Source organism: Jatropha curcas, chromosome 9, assembly GCF_041381405.1.
Source record: "Jatropha curcas cultivar XTBG-Jc1 chromosome 9, XTBG_Jcur_1.0, whole genome shotgun sequence".
Classification (NCBI taxonomy): domain Eukaryota; kingdom Viridiplantae; phylum Streptophyta; class Magnoliopsida; order Malpighiales; family Euphorbiaceae; genus Jatropha; species Jatropha curcas.
In genome coordinates, this window is record NC_143159.1 from 17,433,164 (window position 1) to 17,460,997 (window position 27,834).

The window sequence follows — 27,834 nt, forward strand, 5'->3', positions numbered from 1 at the left end:
ATACAAATATATAAATAATGTTTTTTTTCTTTTACTATCAAATATAAATAAACCAACATAAAGATAATAGAATAGGTAATGTGATAACAAAAAAGATTTTATATTAGTTAAGGATAAGAATAATAGAGTGAAACACTAAAAAGTTAGATAACGTTTCATAGACCTCTAAAAGCTACTTCATATATCAAAGTTACCAAACACAATAATTTAAAGAATTAGTTCAAAACATTATACCAATCCTAATCAAATTACTGAACATAATAATTTAAAGAAATGGTATCAATCCTAATCAAATTACTGAACATAATAATTTAAAGAAATGGTATTTTTATTAGTTCAAAACACTAAACACTATCCTAAACACCACTGCCAAACACACCCGTAATAATAATCCCTTAACAGGGCAAAGGCAGCCAAATCTAGGACATTAAATAGGCTAAGTAGCTCTATTTTATATAACCATAAATTCCCAAAACGCAAGCTGAGCCAAAAAATCCCACTGTTAGAAGAAACATATTTTTGATTATTGATTCTTGACCATGGCTGATTCCAACAACAAAAATATCAAATATTAGGACAATTGCGAAATTTCAAAAAATTTAGCAAGTGATATTGGAAATGAGCAAGCAATCTCGCAGCGACAATAATCCTGTTCTTTTAGAGAGAATGTGCACCACTTACTCAAATGTTAAAAGATCGCCAGTTAAACTACACAGCTTCCAGCAGTGTCACATTTATACAGAATTGGTCAAGAACAATCAAATTGCATTAAGCCACTCCTGGAGTGAAACAAATACATTGACACACTGTCGAATTGCAGTTTCTCCGGCTTCTGAGAAGTAAACAAGCAGTTATAGTTCTTTCCATTTAATTCAGCAGAAGCAGAACCAATAGCGACTCCACAAAGTACTATAACCCCAAGAATGTGTTAAAACAAATGAAAGCTATAATATTTCAACATTCCAACTGACGGGTGCCGTTTGACAAGAAGAAACGAGTATATACCATTTTTGAGGTCCTTCAACTGTTGCAACCTGAGATGAGGTCTTCCAATTCATCGATGATAGCTTTATAGCAGAAAAAATATTGATCCTAACAGACAGTGAATTAGCAAAATCAACTGCGTAACTTAGGAAGAGGTAAATACAGAATGTATGCAATGGTACTTCAAAATGCATGAATATCTTTATACCAGAAAAAAAACATGCAATAAATAATAGCCTTGAGATATTTACAGAAAGCAATCTCTCTCTCTCTCTCTCTCTCTCTCTCTCTCTCTCTCATTAAAAAGAGCTCAAGAAAGTTATTTGATTAAATTTGTTAAAAGCATTTATCAACAAACCCAGAGGTTCCAGATAAAAAATCCTAGAAGAATCTTTTCATTTTTTTTCCTTTCTAGGGCTGACATGATTACTAGGTACTTATCCAGGAAATTTGTCAATGATGTATTTAACAACAAAATCATACTTCCGTTGTGAATTTCAAGCTATTAGGAATTGGGAACCATGGCATGTCGGTAGGTCAGCAAATTGAAGTTGCTTTCCAGAAGTTTTAGAAGTTTCAATAAATGAATTAAAGAAAAATGAAGGCTGAGAAAAGATATAAAAGTACCATGGTTTGAACCATCCCCACTCGTTGGGACCTAAATGTGGCTACGGTATTAGCAATATCTAAAGCAGACATGTCTCCAACAAGGATTCTCTGGATTGTATTGTGAATTGTGCAGTATGTTCCAGTTCTACCTATACCTGCACTGAACAAGAGAGAGATTGTCTCAGATATACATGTGGATCAGGAATTTTACGTGGCAGCATAAGAAACTACAAGCATTAGGCACACCTGCAGTGGACTACTACTGGGCCAAGATTCGGTGGTACTTGGAAAACTCTTTTCAAGATTTCACGCACCGCAACTGTGTCTTTTGGAACTCCATGATCAGGCCATTCAGGGTACTGAATATGCAAAACAGACATGGGTAGCTCCTCGGACTGCAACCAAAATGACAGAGGAAGAAGAACTAACAAGTAAATATTTGGATTCACAAAGAAAATAAGCTTATCAGCTACTTCAAAGTGAAAAGAACATGCTTGTCAAAACCTTCATTGGAATTACAAAACTCAAACATCCAGGCGAAAATGCTAAGCTTTAAAATGAGCAAGGGAAAAGAAGCCGGCGAATTAAGGGCACGAGATAATTAGTGGTGCTACCAGTGAATAACGGTTGGTTCAAGTTCACATATTCATTCACATCAACATAACAGCAGTTGGAAAGCAGAGGTCTAATTGCTTAGCGCAAACCAATACATAACAGATGAAGCAGATATGTACTAACAATATCTGAAGTTCAAACATGCGCATGATTTGGACTAGGGCAGGTAACAGCTATTGTAAATACAAGAAAGTTTTGTCAATCTCAAGATTGCATGGCACGCTGGTTGAAATGAATCTACCACGACGATTAGTGTTTCTACATTGAGTTGTGTTATTTTTTCTTTCCATATATATGCATTTCAAGGCTTTATGTTATCATGAAGATAAAATATCATAGAATAAAAAAAAATTTAAAACCAAAAACATATATATATATATATATATATATATATATATATATAATTTAGAGGCAAAAGAAAAGGAATAGTACAAAACAAAGCAGAACGGTGCTTACTTTGTAAATAATTTACATTTTCATCTCCATTTTTCATCTTTTTACCAATTCACTTTTTCTTTTACCAACTGAAATAAGAGAAATTTTTTCCTAAGATTCAAAATTAATCACAGGCTATAGAAAAACAATTGCCTATTTTTCCGAACTTGGAAAGAAAATTAGAACATTTTCAAGATTGTGTTCCGCCAATAAAGCAAAAATATTATCACCAGTACACAGCCTGCTTTTCATCTTGTAAAGCTCCAAAGAAGTTCAAGCATAAGAAAACAATAGTTAATATCTTCCAAAATCAAAGACCCAAGATAGAAAAGGGAATCCTCAAAATGATCTAGTGTTTGTTTGGATGAGCAGTTAAGAGACATCAAATGTTGATTAGGATCCCAGCTCCTTTTTTTCTATTTGGTAAACACAGAAGTCAAGAGAAACATTTCAAAATCCTGTTGTTAGCCATTTGATTCATATTTAACCATTAGCTGTCAATTTTCAACATCTAACTACAACCTTTGATCCAAAGACACTTAAGGGAATTCCAATTTACAAAAACCTCTGCTATTTTAATCCCTCTCATTAAGCGCCATAACTCAACTCCATCGAGTTAAAAAAGTGGACCTTGTCATAAAGATAGGCATCTAGCAATTGGAAATCCTCTTCCCCAATCCAAGTATAACCAAATTGTGGATGACCCACCCATCTCATGAGGAACTTTTGATAACCAACCCCTCTAGTAGAAATCACTTGATGATCAACAATCTTTTCAATTTGGTCCTTTACACGTGTTTGTGAAGAGAGTTCGAGACATAACCTCATGATGATTATGTTTATCATCGCCGTGTCATGGTACAAAGTAATATCTTTAATATTGAAGATATTACTTTATTCAAATGTGCCAAGTAACTCAAGAACACAAGCATTTAAACTAATTCTGTTCAAATCCTGTAAGGACCAACATTCCTTGAATCAGCTTCTTGTAAGCCCCTAGGAAACAATCCAGATTTAATTCCAACCATGACCATATCGCCTTCTTGAAATTAAGCAAATCTGCATTTTAGATAAGCAACGGCCTTATAAGCTTCTTTACTTATGGCAATCTGTCTTTGAACTTCCTTTAAGCATAATATCAACAATATGCTTCCCATAAGCATTAGCGTCAATTTTGGATCAGTCTCATTAGGCATTAGGCAAAGGAACCAAATCAATTGGTTTCTTAGGAAGTACACCTTAATAAAAAAATGAACTACATCCAGCAATATGATTCAGAGAGCTATTGTAGGCAAGTTCGGCCATGGAAGAATATAATCCCAATTCCTAACATGATCACCAACAAAACACCAAACGAGATTTACCAAATCCCGATTAATGGCTTTCAGTTGTCTATCAGTTTATGAACGAAAAGGTGAAGGAAATTTTAGCTTTGTATTCAATGGTTGTCATTGAGATTGCCAAAAATAACTCATAAACTTTGAGTTACGATCTGAAACAATTGATGTAGGCAATCCATGAAGTTGTACATAAAAAGAAATATTTAGCAATATGGTATAAAGTGAGCCATTTTTAGAAACATGGTATAAAGTGAGCCATTTTTGAATAAACATCCGCCGCCACAAAGATAGAATCATGACCTCTCACGGTCTTCGCTAGCCCAAGCACAAAATCCATGCTTAAAATCCCTCCAAGGCTCAAGCAAAATTGGCAATCAAGTGAGTATACAGCCCGCTATTTTCCTTTCTACCCTTGTATATTAGACAAACTCAAATCAAGCAACAAACTAGCAGCATCCTTTTTAAGCTTGGCCAATAAAACTGATTCTCGACCATTGCAATCTCTCCAAAATGGCGTACTATCATCCCGAAAGCAATGTTCTTGAATCAACTCCTCACATAGAGAAGTATTAGGGAAGCACAAACAAGTTCCCTTGAGAAGATACCCCGCACAACAAAGAAAAATTAGAATTAGCAGCATGTTGTCCATACGATAAATCAGCATAAATAATACTGAAAGCTCTGCAGGTTTGATAATCTTTCTCAAGATTGCAAAACTAACAAGTTGGACAACCATAGAAGTAAGAATTAGCACTAGTCCACTCAATGCATCGGTTATCCTATTCCCAATTCCAGCTTTATTGTGATTACAGAGAATATCTTGCAAGAAAGCAATCCAATTTGTACGACGACACCAATATATTTTGGAAATTGATATATTTAAGAGCCTTGTAGTCAGGGGCAAAGCTAGATTCCAATAGCAGGAGGGCCAAAAAAAAATTTTCAAAAGTTAGACAGAGGCTAAATCGGAAAAAAATTGCACTATTTTGTGAATAATTTTAAAAAGGTCAATTATATTTGTGGGATTTTTTTATAAACATTTGCAATTTTAAGAATCTGAACTATTAAAAAACTTGCAAGCGTCTCTTGCTGAAGTGGCTCATCCAAATGCTTATTTAGATGAAATGGAGCCCACTTTTTGCCATGTCAGCAACTTACATGGACTGAGAGAAGCTTGTATCAGCTTTGCACATCACCCGCATATGCAAAATGCTAGAGAAGGCAATCACGTCCTCAATAACAACTATGATGAACAAAATTATGGGAAGTGTAGATTTAATGAGGGAAAATATTTTTTCTGTATTTGATTCATCAATAGGGACACATATATATACACATACAAGATACTATAAACCTATTAGGAATCTAACTCCTAATAGAGTTCTATTTACAACTAATCCTTAACACTCCCCCTCAAGTTGGAGCATAGATATTAATCATGCCTAACTTGTTACAAAGATAGTCAACCCGGGGTCCGTTTAGAGCTTTTGTAAAGATATCCCCTAACTGTTCACTTGTTTTAACGTGTCTTGTAGAGATAACACCCTGTTGTATCTTTTCACGAATGAAATGACAATCAATCTCGATATGTTTTGTTCGTTCATGGAATACTGGATTTGATGCAATGTGAAGAGCAGCTTGATTATCACACCATAACTTTGCAAGCAAGGATGACTTGAAGCCAATTTCCTCTAACAACTGACGAATCCAAATTAATTCACAAGCAGATTGTGCCATAGCTCGATATTCTGATTCAGCACTCGATCGTGAGACTACATTTTGTTTCTTGCTCCTCCATGATATCAAGTTTCCACCTACAAAGACACAATATCCTGAAGTTGATCTTCTATCAACCTTCGAACCTGCCTAATCCGCATCTGAAAACATTCAATGTTCAAATGCCTATGATTACTGTAAAGCAGGCCACGACCTAGATTACCTTTCAAGTAGCACAAAATTTGTCCTAAAGCTTCTCAATGGATAACAGTAGGAGAAGACATAAACTGGCTCAGGACGCTCACAGAGTAAGCAATATCTGGACGTGTTACGGTAAGATAATTCAATTTGCCCACTAACCTTCTATACATCTCAGGATCATCAAATAGCTCACCACCAATTGAAAGTTGCAAATTTGGAGTCATTAGAGCACTGCATGGCTTGGCACCCAACTTTTCAGTTTCCTTCAGTAAGTCAAGGACATACTTCCTTTGAGATAAGAAGATGCCTCTCTTACACCTAGATACTTCAATACCCAAAAAATACTTCAACAATCCTAAGTCTTTTGTCTGGAACTGGGTCTGGAGAAATGACTTGAGTGATGTAATGCCGGCTGAATCACTCCCTGTAATAACAATGTCATCAACATAAACCACAAGTAGAATCAAACCAGTCTTAGTACTTTTGAAAAATACAGAATGATCAGAAGTACTCTTCTGCATGCCAAATTGATGTACCACATTGCAAAATCTACCAAACCAAGCTCGAGGACTCTGTTTTAGGCCATAAAGAGATTTTCGAAGTTTACATACTTTACCCGACTTCCCCTGAGCAACAAAGCCTGGTGGTTGCTCCATGTAAACTTCCTCCTGAAGATCCCCATGAAGAAAGGCATTCTTAACATCCAGCTGATGTAAAGGCCAGTCAAAAGTAACTGCTAATGAAATAAATAAACGAACAGAAGACAATTTGGCAACAGGAGAAAAAGTATCGGAATAATCCAGGCCATAGATCTGAGAATAGCCTTTTGCAACTAATCGAGCCTTGAGACGAGCAACAGTCCCATCAGGATTCACTTTAACGGTGAAAACCCACTTACAACCAATAGCTTTCTTACCTGCCGGGAGAAGCACAAGATCCCAAGTACCATTAGTATCTAAGGCAACCATCTCCTCTTTCATTGTTGCACACCAACCAGGATGGGACAAAGCTTGGACAACAGTTTTAGGAATAGAGACAGAGTCTAAGTTACTTACAAAACAACGAGATGAAGAAGAAAGATGATCATAACTAACAAAGGAGGAAATAGGGTAGGTACACTTGCGTTTACCTTTTCGAAGAGCAATGGGAAGGTCAAGGTCTAACTGGGGAGTGGATGGCACAGGCTCAGGTTGATTGGAGAGAACCGGATCTTCTATTGAAACGGCAAGTGGAGGAAGTGAGTCAAGAGTTCCTGGTCTCCTGGAATAAACCTGTTCAAAACGAGGGCGTGCAGATGTTGGTGCAAGAGCGGGAATAGGAGCAGCAGATGCTGGAGTAGGAGCAGGAGCAAGGTCAGGAATACGAGCAGGAGCAGGAGAGTTATGAACTTGCTGGATAGCATAGACTAAAAGGTCATCATCCTCCCCCTCACTCTTATATATAGAAAAGGAAAAAATGGATTATTCTCAAAAAATGTGACATCTGTAGAAATAAGATAACGGTCAAGATCGGGAGAGAAACAACGATACCCTTTTTGATGCCGAGAATACCCAAGGAAAACACAACGAAGGGACTTTGGATCTAATTTGGAAACCTGTGGACGAACATCACGAACAAAACAAGTACAACCAAAAATACGAGGTTCAATGGGGAATAGAAGTTTAGAAAGAAACGAGACATTATAAGGAATTGCACCATTAAGCACAGAAGAAGGCATACGATTAATCAAAAAAAATGCAGTAGAGACAGCATCAGCCCAAAAATGTTTAGGGACCTTCATTTGGAATAAAAGTGCCCTAGCAACCTCAAGAAGATGTCGATTCTTTCTTTCTGCAACCCCATTTTGAGGAGTATCAACACAAGATGTTTGATGGAGAATACCATTTTGTGACATATAAGATTGGAAGGAACTAGACAAGTATTCTTTAGCATTATCACTGTGCAATATGCGAACAGAAGTATTAAATTGAGTTTTAATTTCAGCACAAAAAGAACAGAAAATAGAGAATATCTCAGAACGAGTTTTCATTAAAAATAACCAAGTAACACGAGAATAATCATCCACAAAAGTTACAAAATACCGAAAGCCAGTTTTAGAAATAACAGGACATGGACCCCAAACATCAGAATGAACTAACTCAAAAGGGGATGAAACCCGTTTATTGACCCGAGGAACTAAAGGTAAACGATGATGTTTGGCAAATTGACAAGATTCACATTCTAAACTTGATAAAGACTGAAACTGCGGACACAACTTCTTTAAAGTAGACAATGACGGATGACCCAAACGACAATGAACCTCAAGAGGAGATAGAGCACCAGCACAAGCCAGAGATAATGAAACGTGTTCATCCAGAAGATAAAGGCCACCAGACTCACGTCCTCTACCAATAATTCGCTTCGTCAAAAGATCCTAAAACACACAATATGTCGGATAAAATTTGACAACAATTCAGCATACGAGTAATTTTGCTAACAGATAATAGATTAAACGAAAAACGAGGCAAACAAAAAACAGAAGACAATGGAAGAGATGGAATGGGATTAGCGGTGCCAATACACTTGACAGGAGATGTGGACCCATAAGCTAAAGTAACAAGACGATTAAATTGTTTAGGTTCTTTTAATGAGGATAAGAGACTAGGGTTACTTGTCATGTGATCGGTACAACCAGAATCAATGACCCACTCTGATGATGTAGACATAAGACAGGAAGGAGGAGTACCTGAGTTGGCAGCAGCAGCAATTGAGGAATCAGTAGACTTAGAGGAACGGTATCTAGAGAGCTCAGCATACTCCGCAGCAGAAATTGTTACATTGTTGTCAGAAGAAGTAACTGCATAATCTTGATGTGCCATATTTACCCTTGGTGGCTTATTTATTAGTTTCTTGCAATACCGTTTAGTGTGACCAGGTTCATGACAATAATGGCAGATAAGAATGTTTGTCTCCCGAGTGATTGGTCCATCACTGCGGTTATTTCCTCCTCTTCCTCTGTTTCCTGGCTGTCTAGCTACCTGATTACGACTCACAAGGGCACTATTATCAGAAGGGGAAGGTGTATGAGAACCTTCAGTACGTAGCAATCTAGCAAAAGTCTCCTGAAGAGAGGTAACATCACTGCCTGAAAGAACTTGTGATTTGGCAGTTTCAAACACTGGAGCAAGACCTGCAAGAAAACTCATCACAGCCATTTGTTCTCGCTGTGTCTGTTGAACCTTAACATCAGGACTAAAAGGCATTAAAACATTAAGTTCCTCATAAATCTTCTTAAATTCCATGAAATAAGTTGTAAGGGGCTTATCTTGCTGGTCGGCCCGATAAAATCCCTTGCAGGCTTCATACATACGAGACAGATTACCTTTTCCCGAGTACAAAAATTCAAGATAATCTATTAATTCTTTAACAAACTCACAATGATTAATTAACCCAACCACTTCACTGTCAATGGAGTTGCGAATCAGGAGAAATAACTTAGCATCTTCTCTTAGCCAACTTTGTCTACTGTCACCAATTGGTGGATCATCAATTAGATGATCATCTTTTTCAACACTCCTCAAATAAATTCTAATTGTCTTACTCCAATCTAAATAATTAGTTTCTTTCAATTTATATTCTGTGATTTTATTCATTGCTGGGATCAATTCAGTAATAACAGCTTTAGAATCTGTGGGTGTAGGTTCCATTAATAAAATACCCTAACAGCAACCAAATAATAGCGCGAACCCAACAAAACAGTAGCAACACCAAAAGGAACCGAAAACCCAAATAGCAGTAGCAAAAAACAAAGAAAGCGCCTACCAGATGCTGCCAGAACCCAAAACTAACCACTGGAAAAGAATCTGGACGTCGAGTTGATCCTGGGAGACGAAATCCAGTCACCGGAAACTGCCGGACGCGCCTCCACTCGCCGGCGCGTGAGATGACGTCCGATTCTTCTGACGGCGCGTGAGGCACACTCGCCGGTCTTCAGGTCACCGGATTTGGTGGAGAAGCCGATCGGAGGTCACTCTTCCTCCCTTGGGTGGCGGTGAGACAAAGGCAAAGGCCTAGGTAGGAGACCTAGACTGACAGGCGCGAATCAGAGTTGTCGCCGGTCGCCGGAAACGTCAACGCAGAAACCGGAAAAAAAAAATGCTAACGAGCCAAAGGCTCTGATACCATGTAGATTTAATGTGGGAAAATATTTTTTCTGTATTTGATTCATCAATAGGGACACATATATATACACATACAAGATACTATAAACCTATTAGGAATCTAACTCCTAATAGAGTTCTATTTACAACTAATCCTTAACAGGAAGAAAATTAGGACTTGCAAATGTTGTGCATTGGGAGAGAATGTCTTCATTCTGCAAAAATTGAAGATTCCAATCATTATCTGAATATCCCCTAACATGCAAATGCCAATTCTATAAACATTTACATATTTTTTGCTCTTTTTCTTATGTTTCTCATCAAACCCAAAAGTAACCTGAATAAGCAAAACTTAAATTATTCATTACTCGATTTCAATTTCACCAAAAATCGAGGGAGTGGATCACTTGGCTCACAAAAGAAGCAAAGGATAGTTCTACATCGACAACATGAAGATAATCTAGGCTATTTCCCGCCATACCTTCCACATGTTCGATCCCATGGGTTGTCTTGCATCCGGGATCTCTCATTTACAAACTTCTTGTTTTTGAATTTTTTCAATTATTTGAAAGATTTTGTCTTCTTATACAACTCTTAATTAGTCTAGATTGATAGCTACATTATAGTTTCTTGGCTTGTTGCTAGTTGCCGCGATCTAAAATGGTTGGTTATTGTGGTTTTTTAGCATTACAATTTAATTGTGTTTACGATCTTAGGGTTATGTTAAGAAGGAAAAAATTGTTCAAAGACACTTTAAGGAAAGCAACTCATGTACGTATATGTATCTAGGGGTGTAAAACAATCAGAGTAGTTTGAGATCGGCTCGCTCGGCTCAGTTTTGGCTCATTCAAATCCATTCATATTGTACACAAGCCGAGCTTGATCAGAAATATAAGCTTTAACTACAAACAAGCCGAGCATGACAAAACAGAAGCTCGACTCAGATGTTCATGAGCTTTACTAATTTTTTTAAAATAAATTATTTAAATATTATAAATAGTTGATGCATGGAATACAAGTGGCATATTTTGCTTTTACCTCCTGTACCTTTACCAATTTTATGTGCAAAAGAGGATGTACGGTTAGAGAGAAATTAGGAGATAAAAAGGTAAAGCAAACTACAACTTAAATAGAATTCTGATACTATCAAATTTCAAATGAAAAATTCAGATTTAGACAATATGTTGTAAGCTACTAAGGAATGAGTAACAATACTGATAAATTGTTGTGAATAGTGGTGGCAATCTTCCCTCTGCTGCAGAACAAAAAGTCGAAGATCTCGCTTTTTTAAGCCTGCTACCGATTCTTTGTGTAAGCACGACTATAAATCTTTCAATTTCTTCTTTATTATTCACTAATTAGATATCAAAGAATGGCTACAAATAACCCAAAAGGTCAGATTTCTCTTATAATTTAACTTTTCTTATGTCTTTAATTTTCTTATTACAAAGTTAAATTCATTTGGTTTAATTTTCTGTTCTTCCCCCAATTAATATTTGGTTTAGATTTACTTGATTATAAACATCAATTTATCGAAATTTAATTTGAAATTTGTGCAACAAGCATTTGTTAAACCTTGGTTATTGGTGAAGGGAAATATGAATGATGTTGATGTAGAGATTTATGACTATAAACTTGATTTATTTGGGTTTCTCATTAGTTAAGGTTTCTGATATGCAACTCCTCAATTAGATTCATGCTTCTTCCTTAAGTGGACCTACATTTTTGTATTTCCATATTTTTGTATTTTTTTTTTTTTTTTAACATTTTTCTCAGCAAAAATGAAGTTTTAAATTTTGATTTTTATAGGTCAGATACTGTATGATTTCCTTCAAGGGGTTGCTTATTATTTCTATAGCATAATTATATTACTGATAACTTAGTCTAGAAAATATGTAGTTAGAACTTCTCTAAGTCAAATACATTAAAATATTCTATGTAATTTTGTTCTAATTCTTCCATTGCGACCGGCATAAAGATGCTATATACAATATTATAACATTCTTAAAGAATATTTACAATAAATATCATAATATAAAATGGATAACATGAGCAATATAACCATACTATTATTTTAAAATAGACTATTCAGAAATGTGAACAAAGTTATCTCCTTCAATTGAAAAAACTTTTCAAAATTCTTCTATTAAATATGTTTGTGCAAATAATATGAGAAATAATGAATTATTGAGAAAATTTTGGACCTAATACCATAGGTATTGCTTTTATTTTGTTATTTTATTTTTAATTTATGTTATATTTGCTATATATTTAATAAATACTATTCCTTTTCAGATTCTACAGCAAATGAAAATATATCTATTATCACTGAACAAGAAAGGGAAAATAATGATGAAGCTACAAATCATCTACAGAAAAAAGGAAAGAAGTGAAAGTCAAAAGTTCGGACAGAGTTCACAGAGGTTGTGCTTAAAGATGGGGCTAGAAAGGCAAAATACAACTACTGTAATGTCTTGTTAACTGTTAATGTTGGAGGTTCAACTATTCATTTTTTAAGACACATGAACACTTGTGTCGGTCGTCAAGTTGACAAAAAACAAAAGCTTTTGGTTCTTAAGCCAATGGGTCCTGAAGGATTGGGTGGTAACCTTACAACTTACAAGTATAATAAGGAGATAAAAATGGTTATTGGTCATGAATATTCCTTTAGAATGACTGAGCATGAGCTATATGTTTTGTTACTTAAGACTCTTAATCCTCATTTTGAGAGGATATCGCCAGCAACTTTGAGGAATGATTGCATGAAAATATTTGTTGAAGAAACGAAGTTGAAAGACATATTTGTTAGTATTCATAAAATTAGTTAACTACTGATTTGTGGGCTTCAAATCAAAACATAGGCTATTTATGTCTTATAGGACATTACTTAGATTCAAAATGGAAGTTACATAAGCGTGTGTTAAACTTTGTTGGCTTAGCACCACCACACACTGGAGTTGCTATAGCTGATTGCATTTTTCAATGCCTTTGTGAGTGGGAGATTTGAGTCAAAAGTGTGTACTATTGCACTAGACAATGCAACATCAAATGATGTTGATGTCAAAAACCTAAGAGATCTTGTGAAGGGAAAGCTTTTTCTTAAAGGTAAGATATTTCACGTTCGTTGTTGTGCACGTGTTAAATCTTATGGTTCAAGATGTATTGACTGAAATACGCGATGTGATTGTTAATATACATGAAAGTGTGAAATATTTGAAAATGTCTCCTTCAAGACTTCACAAGTTTTTTGAAATTGTAAAGCGATTACAATTGCCTACTTCAAAAAGATTGATTCTTGATGTACCTACTCGATGGAACTCAACTTATGCAATGTTAGAAGCTGCTTTAGTTTTTGAGGAGGCTTTTCCTAGATACAAAGAGAGAGATCCATATTATCAATGGCTTCCATCTAGTGAAGATCGGGAAAGAGTAGAAGGGGTGAGTTTATTTGTGGAGGCTTTTAATGATACTATTAATGTTTTCTCAAGTTGTTCATATCCAACAGCAAATTATTTCTTCTTGAGATTTAGAAAATTAAGCAAATTTTAAATGAGAAGTCTTTAGATGAAAGTGAGTACACGAGAAAAATAACTTCCAAAATGAGAGAGAAATTTAATAAATATTGGGGAGATTGTAACTTGTTGATGGCTATTGCAACAGTTTTGGATCCACAGTTTAAGATGAAACTTATTGAGTTTTTGCTTTCCGAGAATTTACCAATCTCGAGAAGCTGAATTGAATATTAATCTTGTTCGTGAGTCCTTCCATGAGATTTATACTGATTATGCTATTTCTTATACATTGGATGTCAAACAAACTCAACATATGCAAGTTAGTTCTTATAGCAATGACATTTCTGATGTTAGTAGCTCTGTTCTTCATTGCATTAATAAAAGTAAAACTAAGGGTAGGAGTGAATTTGACTTATGGGCAAAAGAATTGGATTCCATCCAACCTCTCAAATCTGATTTGGATATTTATTTAGAGGAGGGTCTTTATGTTTGTAAAGAAGATAGCAAGTTTGATGCCTTAAATTGGTGGAAGGCAAATACTCTCAAGTTTCGAGTTCTATCAAGGATGGCTTGTGATATATTATGTATTCGTGTTAGTACGTTAGCTTCCAAGTCTACTTTTAGTGCAAGAGGTAGAGTACTTGATCAATATCGTAGCTCTTTTAAAACCAGAAACAGTTCAAACTTTAATATGCATAGGAGATTGGCTACATTGTGATTTTAAAGTTACAAAGTCTGCAGAGGTACTTTACTTTATTATAAATATTTTTATAAATTATCTCTAGGTATTTCATTTCATTTCAAATTTATTTCCAAATTATTATTAAGTATTTATTTCATTAGGAATTTATTACAAAATGTTATTAGTTTAAATCTTTGACTATATAACAAAGTAATTTACATCTTGCAATTGTGATAGGGTGATGAAGAGTCTATGCAAGAAGTATGCTTGGAATAGCATTTGTCCTAAAAGTAAAATGTTGCTGTGTTATAATTTTCTTTTTCACATCTCAAATGAACAAAAGTTACATATTTTAAGAATTATCTAATTCTATGTATTTGCTTTTCAAGTTAATGGTTGCTGTTGGAATTTCTCTACCAATAAAATAATAGCAATTAGATTTTTGTGTATTTCTCTGAACTTTCAAAATTTGCATCAAAATAATGTATTTTTTGATGTTCATTAAACAAAACATTTGGATCTTTTGAATTATTTATTCCTCTCAATCTATAATGTGTTTTTTTGAATTACTGTTTTGGAGGTCATTATTTGTTGAAATTGAGCAGTAATGACTACTCTTTTGTGATTATATTGTTTTAGTTTTTTTATGGAGGGGTTATAAATAGTTTAGTTGAGCTGGTTAAATTTTTTTATTCATATTTCTTATGGGTCTCATCTTCATGTTTTAATTTTATAAATTGATTTCTAAGTTATGGTTCTACTGATTGGCTATGTAGAAGATATTTGATTGCAGGTTATTTTTTATTGAAAAAATATGTTACATATCTATTATAAACTTAAACTAATTTAGGATATTCTTTAACTTGAAGACTAGGATTTCATCTCTATATGAATAATTTTCATATTATTTCTTTAATTAATTACTAGCAAACTGTTCTTTTATCATAAAATTGGACGTACAACAACAAGCTTTTGCACTTAATTTTATATTAATTTTTATCTTTATTGCCAGCATCTTTATGGATTTTGTCAGCAATTTACTACACAATCAGGTCACATATAAAGTCATTATTTGTTAAGTCATTATTTATGAGCTTCTTTATGAGCAAGCCAGCTCAGCCGAGCTCAATAATAATTGTTGTAATTTGAGCCAAGCTTGATCAAAGTGCCTTAAAATTGGCTCAAGCTCAAGCTAATCTCAAACAATACCATGTATTAGTCGAGCCAAGCCAAAATATTAGCATATTTGGCTTGGCTTGGCTCGTTTCGCTCCTATATGAATCATTCAGCTTAGATATTTTGATTAGTCTTTAATTGCGTTTCATCTGCATATAATTAAAATTGTTTAGGTTACTGTATAATAATGCGAGTTTTGTTACTATTTGTTGAGAGAATATATTGTAATTGTATTTCTTGTATCTCATCAATCGATTACATAGGTCTATATATAAGGAATTCCTATGTTACCTAGCTATTTAGGAATACAAATCATAAACTAATTAGGAATCTAACTCCTAATAGAACTCTATTTACAACTAATCCTTAACACTCCCCCTCAAGTTGGAGCATAGATGATAATCATGCTCAACTTGTTACAAACTATTACTTTCAGCAAAGCACAATACCATACTCAGCAACTGTACCCACTTCATTATAGCAATAAAGAACCCCAAACCAAATAGTAGTAGCAGAATCAAGACAACACACTTAGGTTGTCAAAACAAATCTCACTGAACCAGAAAACAACTCATAGGGCTGTTTCAAGCTTCCATAATCAATGCCTCAAAGAGGAAACCCAGTAGCACAGATATTCAGAAACGCATCAAAGGAAAATCTGGCAAACAGAGCACACCACTGAAGGCCAAGAACACAATGCTAACTCACTGGGGTTGCACTGCTCTCGACAAAGGAGAGAGTTCAAAAGCAGAATACCCGTAACTGCAGCAAAGGTGCAGTACTAAACCCTAATGCAAAAAGGAATCACTAGAAAATCACCGAAAATTACCTAAACCAATTGTCACAGCAAAGGAAAAATATGTTTCCTCAGCAAATTAAAGCAACAACACTAGCAGAAGACTGCCCGACACAGCTGTAACAGAATCACAGCAAACAAACCTATTGAATAAGCCCAAGAATAAAGATGCAACTCACTGGGTTGCACGTCTATCTTCAAGTCAACGCCGGAGAGAGGAACCGGAGTGAAAAAGACCATTGGACATGCGCCAACGCATGAACTAGAGCAAGAAGAAAGAGGAGACGCGTGGGGGCCATTCACTTGGAATCCGACAACTGGATTCTGGGGAGGCGCTAATCAGCGGCTGGAGAATATCCTGAGGTCGGTGGTGAGACAAAATACTAACTCTAGAAAGGCTTCCTAGGGTGGCAGTGGCTTCTCATAAGGGAAGTTTCGGGATTTTTTTTTTTTTTTTTTTTTTAATGGAAGGCTCTGATACCATGTTGAGAGAATATATTGTAATTGTATTTCTTGTATCTCATCAATCGATTACATAGGTCTATATATAAGGAATTCTTATGTTACCTAGCTATTTAGGAATACAAATCATAAACTAATTAGGAATCTAAACTCCTAATAGAACTCTATTTACAACTAATCCTTAACACTGTTAAATTCCTGCGAAGCTACTGAATTGATGTTACAATTTGCATCAAAAACTCTTCTTTCATTGCCATCTCCAATTTGAATCCCAACTTTTTTTACCTAGAGGTATTCCTCAACATCAAGGGCCACTTGGAATCCATGTCCTACACTGCATATGGGCCCCTTAAACAATTCCTTTTTAATATCAGCCCTCAGACCACCTTCAAATTGGTGCAAGGATTGCATAACATCTTCCAAAACTTTACAAATCTTTAACTCCTTGAATTGATGCATTTATTCAGCCACAAACATGCTGCCTTGTTTTAAAGAATAGATTCTCCAATGCATTTTTGTCATGGTTGACATATATTTTAAAGGTTAGACATGCTGCCACAACTTGCCCTATCCTAAATATATGGCATATATTTTTCTTGTAGTTTAGCTTTCAGCTCCAGCCATGTATTAATTGGTGGTTTCCTCTTATCTTCCCATATCATGCTCAATGCGATACCACCATGTTTTAGCTAATCCAACAAGCTTCATTTCCACAAACCTCACTTCAAGATATTCTTCCATATTGTCACCTATCAAAGAAAGATTCAATGAAAAGAAGTAAATTGCTAAATCAAGCAGGACCAATATCAATCTTTCCTTCAACATCTAGAATTTTTAACTTGACTTTCTCAGTGATATTTCCAACTGTATCTGTTCTTGTCTAGAGACAACTTAAAGCCTTGTTCTTCTTGGATATGCCATTTGAGGAAGAGTTTGGTTAGCAGTTGCTTCGGTTGTTTGTCTATTAGGGTTGTTAGAAGGCACTCTCCTAAGCAACTCATCCATCTTCGGTTCCAATGAATTAAATTTTGCCATTTTTTTCCTTTACTATCTTGTTGAAAAGCATCAAACTCTTGTTCCAAAGAAACAGACTTGGAATGTAGTTCACCATTTGACAACATGATTAAAAGCACCAAGTAGCAAGCTTCAAAGATCTTGAGGCTCTGATACAAAATTGATGTAGGACAGAGGCTAATTATATTAGAACATTTGGGGTAAACGACACTGAAGATCACTAAACTTTTTGAGCTTGTTTTTAATTTAATCACAAAAGAGTAATTATTTCAGACTTTAATTTTTTTTTTTTTTTCTTTTTTCAATTTAATCAACTTTGAGATTTTCCAGCAAACAGCTCAACTGCTAACTCAACAATTTAAATTAACTAATTAAACACAAGCTCGCAGAGGGATTTTTTTTTTTTTTTTTTTTTTTTTGTGGGCCATGTATTCACTGAAGCAAATTAAATGAGTGAGATGATTGTCCATAACAGTATTTCCAACCAGATTTTGGCTGGAAAATCTCAAATGAGATCAAATCAGAAAAATAAATTAAATTTAACAATTTATCTACATCAAAATTGATGTTTTGTGATAAAATTAACACAATCTGAAAAGCTTAATGACCTCCTGTGTCAAACTCATATACCCTTATTTTGTCTGGTTTTATGGGTTATTAAAGATTTAGAAAGGGTATACATGTAAGGAATAATTTAGATTTGTATGGAAGTGAATTAAAATAGCAAGCATCAAGCTGGGTAGTTGTGTACTATTAAAAGCACCGCCAACAATGCACATGAATGGTAAAAAATTATGCTCCACACCTAATTGTCACTAGCAGCACACCTAGGATGAATTGAATCACGTCACAAGCAATAAACTGCAGGAATTTCTTTTTTCAATTGAAAACTGAATTCTAAGCATTACAAGCATAGATAATAATAGACTTAAATTAATCCTAAACCTTTAAGAAAAGAACTTAAAAAAGCTAGTCCACTTCATTTAAAGTTGTGGACTTCTAACGAAAAACCAAAAGGAATAATATCATCCCAACCCAACAAGGATTCAGAACAAGGCTCCTAAAAGCTTTAGGAATAGATTTTCAGCAAAGATGGAACTTACCAAAATACCCCTACATTTTAAAAAGATAAATTCCTGCAAATTCCGTTAGGTAAATGACAGCAAAATAGTTCTAATTAAGCTCCCAATCAACCTCCCGATCGGTTAAAGTGTGGTAAATAAGACCTTTGGGAATTAGAACCCATTTTGGCACACTTTTTGTAAAAATGGTGCATACTTCATCAGCATTAAACTTTATAAAGAAAAATTTGGATCCAAATAGAATCACCACTACCTCATCTTACACAGCTAGCACAGAAGGCCTCCAATTTGCTTCACTTACCATTACAGCTCCTTGCATCATCCTAGAACCTAAAACGATGTTTTATAATTGAATATATTATATTTGTCTATACATTCACAGCAGTCTTTGACACTAGTTCCTTGACTTAAGCTAAAGACAACCAGAGCAATCAAAATATACGTCTTCATAATTGTTAATTTCTGAAATTACACACAAAAAGGCACATAGAAAAGTTGATTACTCGATGAATAAGTCGAAGAAAATGCAACCACAATATAATCAGATTGAGAAACCATCCATAGATAGTTTCTCATTTTCGCATCTCTGAAGAATCAACAGACCAATAATTTGGCAGATTAATAAAAAAAGAAAAATAATAAAAAAGAAAACCTACCTCTTTGTAACCCACCTCCAAGTTGCGCAACACCAATGAAGTGTCAGTAGTTCTCACCCATTTGCTAACCAGAGATATATTTCCAAAATCTCTAGGACCATCTTCTGATTGAAAGTAATCTCCACATTTTACAATCTGCATAAACAATTGAAATTAAGAAGTGATTTCAAATCATAACAAGTTCTGACCAACCCATTGAAAAATTGTTTGTCTCCAATCTATTAATAGTTGGCTATTTGAAAAAGAAATGCAAAATGGAATTTAACCGGTTCAAGTTTCTTTTTCAAATAGCCAACTGTATATTTTTCAGGTTCCAACACAGTTTCCAGGTATTTAGCAATTATGGACATAATTTGCAAATCTTGGTTAATCCAATGAAGCAATTGAAACATAAATAATAAAAACAATAATTCAACAACATAGCCTTTAAAACCATGTATATTTTTTAGCATTTTCAGAAGGCATAATAATCTAAAATACCCAAAACTTTGAGATTTAGTGTAAGTATATCCCAACCTATTTTTATACAATATTTTACTCCAATCTATATGACTAGCAATTATACCCTACAGTCAAAATAGAATAAAAATATTATTAGAATAAAAAATTAACTTCTACTCTTTGTATTCAATTTCTCTTTCACCTTTCTCTTTCACCTCTCTCTTTCCCTCCTCCTCAATTGTCTCTCTCTCTTTTCCAGATCTCTATGCAACCTTCCTCTCTTCCATCATACATCCCTTGACTATCAATTCCTAAACCTTCAACCTCCTCTCCAACAACACCAACAGAATAGCCTTCATGTCTTCTTTTTCATCTCACAACTTGATAGAGTAAGGAAATAAACAAACAGAAGATCAAAGAATTCTAGGATGGGTATGAGAAGAAGATATCTGTATTTCAATTCAGAATCAAGTGTTACAGATTACAATCTTCAGATATTAAAAATGAAGAAGAAAAGAAATAGAAACTAGAACAAAAGGGAAAATTCTTGAATCCTAAGAATCAAGCCAAGAGCCTTCAGTAGCTATCCATCAATACAAATGAAAAGGAATATTTTCAACAGATGCCTCTCTTTGCCCTCTGTTGTACTATATTCACGATCACCCCACTATATTCACGATCACCCCCTTGTTTGTAACTGAATTTGGACAGGTGTCCCAATCATTGGTGTGGCTGATGTGTCTCCCTGAATTCCCAAGGCAGCAATCCCCACGTTGATCTTGGGCCCTTCTTCGGACCTTCTGGAATATACCCTTAACGGCTTAGGTTGAGGTCCATCAATACCACCCGCTCAAGAATGTGCCTTGTCCTCAAGGCTGAATTGAGGAAACTGGCCCGCAAATGTCGGACGCATCCATCGATGTGGCCTCTTCAATGGGTCGCCCTTTCCATTTAATGAGGACCTATCTAATAGCTGTATTATCTCTGGTGATGGTTTTGAACTGCACAATCTGCTTCGGTTCAACCATGGGTTCTTCATCAATGGGTAAATTCACAGGAAGATGCATTGTAGGCTTGTGCTCTCCTACAACCCTTTTCAGTTGTGACACGTGGAATATAGGGTGTATTCTAGATGTATCTGGCAGCAGGAGTTTATAGGCGACTTTCCCAATTCGACCTATAACTTTGAATGGCCAGTAGTAGCGTGCAGCAAGCTTAGCATGAGGCCGGTTTTGAACTGACTTCTGACGATATTGTTGGAGTTTCAGAAAAACTCTATCTCCAACTTGATATTCAACATCTCTGCGGTGCTGATTAGCATATTTCACCATCATTTGCTGGGCGCGAAGGAGGTTGATTTTTTACTTGCGAAGGATCTCATCTCTATTAAGCAAGTAAGTGGCTACCTCTTCCACTTTGGTTTCCCCCGGAAGAAATTGCTGCAATGTTGGAGGTGGTCTACAATAGACTACTTCGAATGGTGTGGTGCCAGCTGAGCTTTGGAAGCTTGTGTTGTATGAATACTCAGCCCAACTCACCCATTTGCTCCAAGTATGAGGTTGTTCAGAACAAAAACACCTCAAATAGGCTTCGAGGCTACGGTTCAATACTTCCATCTGACCATCGATTTGCGGATGATATGCTGAGCTGAACTTAAGTTTGGTTCCTTGTAGTCGAAATAGTTCACCCCAAAAGTTGCTAAGAAACAAGGGATCTCGGTCACTAACCATGGAATGCGGCAGGCCATGCAGTCTGATGATTTCATTGGCGAAGTTGGCAGCCACCTTCTTGGCCGTGAAAGGATGTCGGAGTGGAATGAAGTGTGCATACTTGGATAGTTGGTCCACTACCACCATGAGACAATCAAACCCATTGGACTTAGGCAACCCAGTTATGAAATCGAAGGAGATGTCGTCCCATTTGAGACTTGGAATTGGAAGGGGTTGGAGGAGACCAGCTGGACTTTGGGCTTCATACTTCTGCTGTTGGCAAGTGAGACATTCAACCACTTGTTTTTGAACGGTACGCATCATCCCCCTCCAATAGAAATTGGATGCAATGTGCCTATATGTTCTATATGCTCCAGACTGACCACCGATTGGAGTAGAATGAAACTCAGAGATCAGCTTAGGAACCCATCGTGAAGCGGCTGATAGAACTAGACGGCCTTTGAAGAACAACCAACCGTGAACCAAACTGTAATGCCTTGGAGGATTTGTCCCTTGCATTGCGGTAAGGATCTCTGTGATGTACGGGTCAGCCATAATTTCCTTGTGTATTTCCTCCCAATCAACCCATTGTGGAATGGAAAGTGAATGGAGGTAGACCTCCTCTTGACTACCTCATAAGCTTGGAAATCCAATATTGTTGGGCTGGTGTGGTAATGGACTGATTGAGGAGGTGTCGAAGGCTTCGGTGATCTATGTGAACCAAGAAATGCCTCCCTATGAGGTAGGGCCTCCAATGCCGGATGGCAAGTACCAGAGCCATTAGTTCACTGTCATAGGCTGATCGTTTGGAGCAAGAATCTGAGGTAACTTTACTGAAGTAGGCAATTGGCCTTGAGTTTTGCATTAACACAGCCCCTACGCCACTTCCCGAAGCATTTGACTCTACAACAAATTGTTGGGAAAAATCAGGCATTGCCAAAATTGGGGAAGATGTGACAGCTTGCTTGAGGAAATCACAAGATTGTTGGGGTACCTCTGTCCAGAAGAATTTATCTAAGACCTCCTTCTTGAGCAGAGTTGTTAATGGTTGGGCGATTAAGACCTCCTTCTTGAGCAGAGTTGTTAATGGTTGGGCGATTTGGCCGTAATGTCGGATGAATTTCCGATTTTACCTTGTCAAACCAAGAAACCCCCGGACTGCTTTCACTAACTTTTGGATGGGCCAATGAAGAATACTGGATATCTTTGCAGGGTCCATAGCGACACCAGTACTTGAGATGACATGCCCAAGGTATTCAATTGAAGTTTGTCCAAATGAACATTTCTTCTGGTTGAGATGGAGCTGGTTATCAATCAGTACTTGCAAAATAGTTGAGAGGTGTTGTAAATGAGAGTCCCAGTCAATGCTGTAGATCAGAATGTCGTTAAAAAAAACCAGCACAAACTGTCGCAAGTATGGACGAAAAATGTCATTCATAACCGCCTGAAAGGTCGCTGGTGCATTTGTAAGGCCAAAAGGCATGACCATGAACTCGTAATGTCCTAAATGAGTCCGAAAGGCTGTTTTGTGGATATCAGGAACCGCAACCCGAATCCGATGAAACCCAATTTTTAAATCCAATCTGGTGAAGAAGATATGAGCCCCATGAAGTTCATCCAAGAGTTCCTAAATCACTGGAATTGGATATTTGTTGGGAATTGTCACCTTGTTGAGCTCACGATAGTCCACGCAAAAACGCCAACTCCCACCCTTTTTGTGGAGCAACAATACTGGGCTAGAAAAGGGGCTGCTGTTGTGCCTAATAATACCTGCGGCTACCATCTCAGCCACTAACCTCTCTATTTCATCCTTCTGTACATGACCGTAACGGTAGGGTTTGACACATATAGGGCTTTGACCTGGTTTAAGAGGAATTTGGTGGTCTGAGATGCGCTCTAGGGGAAGGTTCTAAATCTCGGCAAAAGCTTTGCAGTAATGTTGCAAAAGTTCTTGCAGTGCTGTAGGTATGGGATTTGCGGTGGCTTGTAATTGCGGTTGTGTTGGTTCCAATTGCCATAGCAGGACAGAATAAAGGTTTTCTGTAGTTTTGTGGAGGGAGTATGGAGAAGCAGGGGTCTTGCACAAGGAAGGGTTACCGGAGAGGGTGATGGATTGATTTTGGTGGTGGAATGTCATGGTCATGGTTGCCCGATTATGCTAAATATTCCCAAGTGTTTCAAGCCAAGCAATACCAAGAATAAAATCCACACCATTAAGGGGAAAGACATAGAAATCAGCTGTGAGGGTTATGGTACTCACTTGAAGCTCAAGACCCATACAGACCCCAGTAGCAGCAATTCAGTACCCATCGCCTAGCTTGACATAGTAAACTGGAGTTGGAGATACCTTCAAGTTCAATTGTTGGGCGAGCTCTGCGGAGATAAAATTGTGGCTAGCTCCGCGATCAATCATTAGTATTACTGAGTGTCCCGCAATTTCTCCTTGTAACTTCATTGTCTTGGGTCTTGTGATACCTCCAATTGAACACATAGGAAGTTTGATATTGGAGAAGTGAATCTCGTCCCATTCCACAGGGCTTAGCAATGCTGAATTTTCTATTGATTCAATGGTCTCGTCATTGATAGGAAGAGTATCGTCGTCGCCCGCAATTAGTGCTCTTAGGGATTTATTTGGGCATTCATGAAGGGGAGTGTAAGGGTTTTTACATTTGAAACAAAGGCCTTTAGCTCGTAGCTCCTGGTACTCTTGATGGGAGTACTGTCTTGTGCCACGGCTACGGTGGTTTTGGGTGGTTATGGCTGGTTTGTGGGGTGGTGCTGGAAGGGAGAGTGGAACATTGATGGAAGGAGGAGAACAGGTTTGTGATATGGAGCTGGTGGAATTATTTTTGGGTTGGGGGCTGGTGATATGGGTTGTGGGTTTGTAAGAGGATGGGCTTGTAATCTTTGGGCCAAGGCCAAATTGGGTAGTTGGCTGGAGTTGGGTGTTGAAGCTTGTAGAAGTCTTGGGCAGTGGAGATGATTGTATTTCTCTTTCAATTTCTCGCGAAACCTTCATTGCATTGTATAGATCGACGATATCACTGGAGCGGAGGCAGAGTCGAATATCACTACGCAACCCATTCAGAAAATACCCCAAATACTGGCAATCGGAGAGGGCTAGGACTTGTGTGGCTCAAGCTATAAATTCATCAAGGAAATCAACTACAGACCCATTTTGTTTTACTACTGCCAAATGTTCATAAGGGTTGTTTGCGATGTCGCCACCATATTGATGGGTTAACTCTGATTTCAACATCTCCCAAGTGAGCTGAGGATTGCGTTGGCGGATCCAGAGGAACCAATGAAGGGGTGCGCCAACCATGGCGACGAGGACTGCGGAGACACGCTGGTCCGGTTGGATATGGTGAATCTCAAAAAATTGTTCCACTCGTGCAAACCAGCCGACGAGGTCTGTTCCATTGAACTGGGGAATGTTTTGAGTTTTTATGGGTGAAAATCCGGTGGTAAGTTTGTGAATGAGTAGTTGGGTTAGTGGTTTGTGGGTTATTGAAGGTTATAGGTGGGGTAGCGATAGTGGGGTGTTGAGAGTATAGTGGGTTGGGTGTAGAGGATCAAGGTGTTCACGGTTTTGGGTTTGGGAAGTCACCTGATTGAGTGATATTTTGTGAAGAGAGGTTATGGAGTAGGGTTTCAATGGTGGTAAATTTCTGGTCAAATGAGGAGAGACGTTCTAATGTGTTGAAGGTTTGGGACTGCTCTGTTTGGAAGTTTTGGAGGGATTTGTCAATGGAGTTAATACGGCTTTCTAAGGTTGAAACATTCCTCTATCAGATCGTGTAAACGGCTATCAGATCGTGTAAACGGCTATCAGATCGTGTAGTACTCATTGGAATCCAGGAGCAGGTCGGACCAAATTGATAGAGTAAGGAAATAAACAAACAGAAGATCAAAGAATTCTAGAATGGGTATGAGAAGAAGAAATCTGTATTTCAATTCAGAATCAAGTGTTACAGATCACAATCTTCAGATATTAAAAATGAAGAAGAAAAAGAAAGAGAAACTAGAACAAAAGGGAAAATTCTTGAATCCTAAGAATCAAGCCAAGAGCCTTCAGTAGCTCTCCATCAATACAAATGAAAAGGAATATTTTCAACAGATGCCTTCTCTTTGCCCTCTGCTGTACTATATTCACGATCACCCACTTGTTTGTAACTGAATTTGGACAGGTGTCCCAATCATTGGTGTGGCTAATGTGTCTCCCTTAATTCCCAAGGCAGCAATCCCCATGTCCTGGACCCTTCTTTGGACCTTCTGGAATATACCCTTAACGGCTTAGGCTGAGGTCCATCACAACTCCTCTGCTTATTTTACTAGCTCACATTGTCAGCCAAAGGTTTCTGTTCATTGCGCTCTAAACTCAGTTTTTATCCACTCCATGTCTTCATGGTTTGCTCCATCATCAAGAGAACCACATCCCACATTGGATAACCAAAATTACTCGATGAAATTATTGGGATTCAAACTACAACCACAACCACCCGGTCTTCAGAGTTTTGTAACATGAACTGTATAATGCTTTTACAGCTTATTATGGTGGTTCTGGTGGAGGAAGGAGAAGGTTTAAACTTTAAACTTGACAGTTAATTGATGTATGATGGGAGAGGGAAAAGCAAAGAAAGATCTGGAAAAACAGAGGAGAAGAAAGAACAAAATGAGGGAGAATGAAAATAAAAAATAATAAATTTTTTTGCTTTGTTTTTTCAAAAATTTTGATCAAAGGATACAATTGCTACTAAGTTGTATAAATTGGGATAAAATAGGTTAGGTTATAATTATAATAAGTCACAAGGAATGAGGTATTTTAGTTTATTAGGCTTATTTGGAATTTGAAGGAACAGATACTTGCTACTTCTGCTTTAAAAGTAGTTCTGTATATCACCGTGAATAAATTTATTTACATTCAAATTAACACATTGGCGTACCTTGTAATTGTCAACCAAACGAGTAAGCATCACAATCACAGGGCAATGGTGTTGTATTATCATCTCCCAAAAATCCTCAAAGGTGTGTGGTAGCGGACCCTGTGTGGCTATAAACCGAGAAATATTTTCAGATGAAGAAGTCTGCAAACAAGAGGAATATTAAAGGGTCACACACAAGAATCTAGTACGAGCGCTTAAAAATCTCTGCTGAGTGGTGAAAACAAAAAAGAACCTAAACCATAAGGCAAGTAACTTTTTACCGTGATTAAGCTTGCATTGATATATCCCTGAGCAGATGCTCTATAATCCTTGCAAGGATTAAGAACAACCCTGTTTTGGTCAACTAAAAAAGATAACATAAAAGAATTGCTAATCATAAGTGAAACCTTTGAGAGTGATACAGTAACACCGACTGGTAAACGGAATTAGTTCTTACAAGGTAATACATCCATATAGCGATTTTTGCTTACGTTGACATTGTCAAGAGCCACCTTGCAGCTTCTAGCCATCTGAGATGGTGTTGTCCTAGTTGTCTGAAATCACAAAAGAACCATATACGTTTACGCATCATGAGCAACTCTATGAACCAGATTAACTTCAACACTATATATATATATATATATATATATATATATATATATATATATTACAAGTTTTAAAAATCATCAGAACTTAATCACATAAAACAGTCACAAAAGAAACATATACGTTTACGCATCATGAGCAACTCTATGAACCAGCTTAAATTCAACACTATATATATATATATTACAAGTTTTTAAAAATCATCAGAACTTAATCACATAAAAAACACACTTGCACTTGGCAATTATACTTCCACTTTCTTTTAAAAGCTCTGAATTTCTCAGCAAACAAACACAGTTTAATCAATATTGATAAAACTTTAAACTAGGTTTAGCGTTGAAATTCGATTAAGAAGCAAAGAAAAGTCTGTGAAAGTTCGATTCGAACCTGTAAATGAGCGAACTCTTGAGTGATTCTATCGGGAGTTTGAAGCTTCTCTTTGAAGAATTGAAGAGCCCGTGAGCAATACTTGTGCTGATCAGTAGATAGAGAGAGTTTCGGAGGAGAATCGGAAGAGAATTCGAAACGTCTAGGAAGAGAGGATGAAACGTTAGCTGGCGATGGATTGCCAGCGGAGGAAGCGGCCATGGCCGATCTCCGATGTCGGTGGGACCGAGCGCGCGTTGAAGGGAAGTTACCCAGTTGCGTTTATGTTTATTGCAATCCTTAGCGGTGTCAGGTCTTTGGTACTTCGGAAGTGTAGAGCCCTCGACTTTGTAGGGCTAGGTGCCGTG

At 36.8% G+C, this 27,834-nt stretch overlaps 2 protein-coding genes across 5 annotated transcripts; both read right to left on the reverse strand.

Annotated features, from left to right (window-relative positions):
• Positions 1-310: 310 nt before the first annotated feature.
• PTP1 (protein tyrosine phosphatase 1) lies at positions 311-27,834 on the reverse strand. Of its 4 annotated transcripts, XM_012225696.4 has the most exons (9): positions 27,488-27,832; positions 26,952-27,048; positions 26,776-26,858; positions 26,516-26,656; positions 19,420-19,554; positions 1,840-1,988; positions 1,612-1,753; positions 1,006-1,092; positions 311-832 (listed from the first exon to the last, which is right to left on the reverse strand). In XM_012225696.4, exons 1-8 carry the CDS (start codon positions 27,686-27,688, stop codon positions 1,021-1,023), a joined length of 1,020 nt encoding a protein of 339 aa, XP_012081086.1. In that variant the 5' UTR covers positions 27,689-27,832; the 3' UTR covers positions 311-832; positions 1,006-1,020. The 4 variants fall into 4 exon arrangements, with proteins under 4 accessions (XP_012081086.1, XP_012081087.1, XP_012081085.1 ...); XM_012225697.4 differs by having other exon boundaries at positions 311-1,092; positions 19,435-19,554; positions 27,488-27,834; XM_012225695.4 differs by having other exon boundaries at positions 311-1,092.
• On the reverse strand, positions 5,957-9,247 carry LOC149493720 (uncharacterized). Its single transcript, XM_089725899.1, has 5 exons — positions 9,070-9,247; positions 8,417-9,024; positions 8,200-8,313; positions 7,030-7,291; positions 5,957-6,942 (listed from the first exon to the last, which is right to left on the reverse strand). The coding sequence occupies exons 1-5, from the start codon at positions 9,245-9,247 to the stop codon at positions 5,957-5,959; spliced, it is 2,148 nt and encodes a 715-aa protein (XP_089582025.1).